Source organism: Stegastes partitus, unplaced genomic scaffold (assembly GCF_000690725.1).
Source record: "Stegastes partitus isolate 25-593 unplaced genomic scaffold, Stegastes_partitus-1.0.2 Scaffold186, whole genome shotgun sequence".
Taxonomy (NCBI): Eukaryota; Metazoa; Chordata; class Actinopteri; family Pomacentridae; genus Stegastes; species Stegastes partitus.
The window spans coordinates 342,718-345,434 of NW_007577917.1; the positions used below are offsets into that span (position 1 = coordinate 342,718).

Genomic DNA, 2,717 nt, shown 5'->3' on the forward strand with positions numbered 1-2,717 from the left:
AACGACCGTCAGCTGCAGCCTGACTCAGCACTACTGAGATATGAGATATAAAATGCTGCAAAATGCACACAGCAAGCAAAAGAATAAAAATAAATAAACAGTATTTGTAACGGCCCTTTGGTTAAATGAGGTTAATGCATAACAGGGTGTTAAAGGTTTGGATTTGTCCTCGTCCTAATGAGGTGTGATCTGTAGGTGTGAAAACAAGCAGAACAGACATTAAAATAAAGTTGAATTTATTGGAAGGGTTTCCTCTGGAGACGCAGCATCTCATTCCTACAGGACAGCAGTTAGCTTCAGAATCACTGTGCATCTAAAAAATAAAACGGTTCAGATCAGCTGCAGGTAGTGAAGCTGATGTTAGACTTTTTAAATATGAAGTAAAAACTAACACAAACATGAAACCACTGCAGCAGCTCCCAGTAACAGACAGCAGTAAGACCAGGAGGCTCTGGTGGTACTGGGACACTAGGACTGAGCCTCGGAGCTCCAGTCCGGGATGGAGAAAGTCTTGGACTGTGTTTTCTGCTCTCCTATACTGTAGTCCACATGGATGCATATATGTCTGGCGCTCTCCTCCGACGGATACATGCTGACCTCCCCGGTCACCGGCGTGTCCTGCACCACCTCCACCGGAGCGTCGAGGTACAGCACCGCCTGCTTCCAGTGCGTCTCCGGCTTGAACGGGGACGTGGACAGCACCAGCGCCTGTTTGTCCGGGCAGGGGAAAGTCACCGTGAAGTACACGCAGAACGCGTTGACCGCCGCCGAGCCGAACGACTCGCAGCGGAAGCGGCCCTTCACCGCGCGCAGCTCGTCCACGGTCACCGAGCACAGGTCGAGCTCGGCGAAGCGCGCCGGGTGGGAGAGCACGTCCTCCACGGTCACCGAGTTCACCGTGATGTCCGAGTTCATGATGCACCGCCGGGCGAAGTCGGACATGCAGGACATGTCGACGCCGTACTGGTCCTTGACGGTGTACCAGAAGTGCAGGCGGTCCTCCACCACCGGGTCGCTGATGGGAGCGATGTAGAGCTCGGCTTTGCTCGGCAGGATGACGCCGCCCGGCTTCAGCCACTTGTCGCGGGCGTAGAGCACCGAGTTGAGCATGGACTCGTGCAGGAGGGCATAACCCATCCACTCGCTCACGATCACCTCCACCTTCTCCGGTAGGTCTACCGTCTCCACCGTGCCCCGGATCACCTCGACCCGGTCCTCCATGTTGTTGTGCTTCACGATCTTGGCCGCCTGCTCGGCTATCGAACAGGCTTCCACGGCGAACACTTTCTTGGCTCCAGCCTGAGCGCAGAAGATGCTCAAAACGCCGGTTCCGGCCCCGACGTCCAGCACAACTTTGCCCCGAATCAGCTCGCTGTTCCTCAGTATGGCCGTCCGGTACGTGTTGGTCCGGACGTGGTCCGCTATCATCTCCTCGTGGATGGTCACATCGGAGTAGCTGTCGAAATAAAGTCTGTCCTGCCGGCTTTTGTCCAATTTTCTCTTTTTGACAACATGAGACATCTTCCTGCTGTAGCGTGCTGCAGCCGAGCGGTGTTTTGTTACGCTACTTCCGCGTTGGGATATGTGGGACTTGTAGTTCTCCACGGCACAGGGCAATGACGGCACAAAACCAATCGGACTACAATTCCCACAAACACGCTGTGGTGTTGCATTCACTGTCTGCTAAAAAGTGGTACACATGAGTTTCTACTAGATAAAGCAGCGATTTGTGACATAGACGCCTTTTTTATTTTTTATTTTTTTACAAACTGTCTTATAAGGGTTGTCACTATTCTATTTTAGCAAACTTTACTACGACACAAAGCAAAATGTGAATAAATAAAGGCAGGAATATCACCATTTCTCAGCACACGTCCCAAAAACACCTTCAGGTGCCTTCAATCCAACTAGACTAAACCCAGATTCCAGCCTAAACACGGTGTGTGTTCCAATATCCCTACAACCATACTATAAAATATTGTGCCCCAATACATACGATGTCAAATGTAGCATGCCAGAAATACCAGGATGTCCTGCTACATATGTAAACCAGCATGTACTGCAGTTATGTCACATATATCATCATGTTTGGTGCAAGCACAGGCCAGTTTGAACCACCAAGAGACAAATGGCTCTCATTTTGCTCAGAGTTTAAGGCACATTTTTATGACAATGCAAGATGTCCCAATTCTGTGCAGACTGCATTAAACAGTATGCACTTCACGACGGCAGCTGCAGAACGTAGTTTAAGTAAAATGAAGTCATTTTTCTCAAACACTCATTTCATGTTAATTCCGAGGAAGGAGGTAGACAGCTTTATGGTGACCTTATTAGTGTATTTCCCAGCTACAAGCACAAAAGATGATTAAAAAACCAAAACAAACCAACAAAAACACCTCCCGACCCTCCTAATGAACTGACACTGTTCTCGGTGGTTTTGCCTTTTCTGCTCGTGCATCTTCCAGAGAAGCGCCTGCGTGTTCCACCATCATCTGAAGCACTGCCATACATTTGGGTCTTTGAAAACTTTTACACCGAACAAAGTCGGTATCTGCTACAACTCAAGTCAAACACTGCTGCTGCCGCCATGTTCAGAAACTGTAGCGTTGAGTTCACTGGACCAGTGACTGGAGCCAAAAAATGATGAATGTCAAGACAATGCCACCGTGATACGAAAGAAAAAACTATTGTTAGAATGAAGTGAAGCATTTCAGAAA

General features: G+C 49.1%; 1 protein-coding gene across 1 annotated transcript; it reads right to left on the bottom strand.

Annotated features, from left to right (window-relative positions):
• Positions 1–219: 219 nt before the first annotated feature.
• prmt6 (protein arginine methyltransferase 6) lies at positions 220–1,671 on the bottom strand. The gene has a single exon (XM_008280219.1). The coding sequence runs from the start codon at positions 1,519–1,521 to the stop codon at positions 469–471; it is 1,053 nt and encodes a 350-aa protein (XP_008278441.1). The 5' UTR covers positions 1,522–1,671; the 3' UTR covers positions 220–468.
• Positions 1,672–2,717: the final 1,046 nt, after the last annotated feature.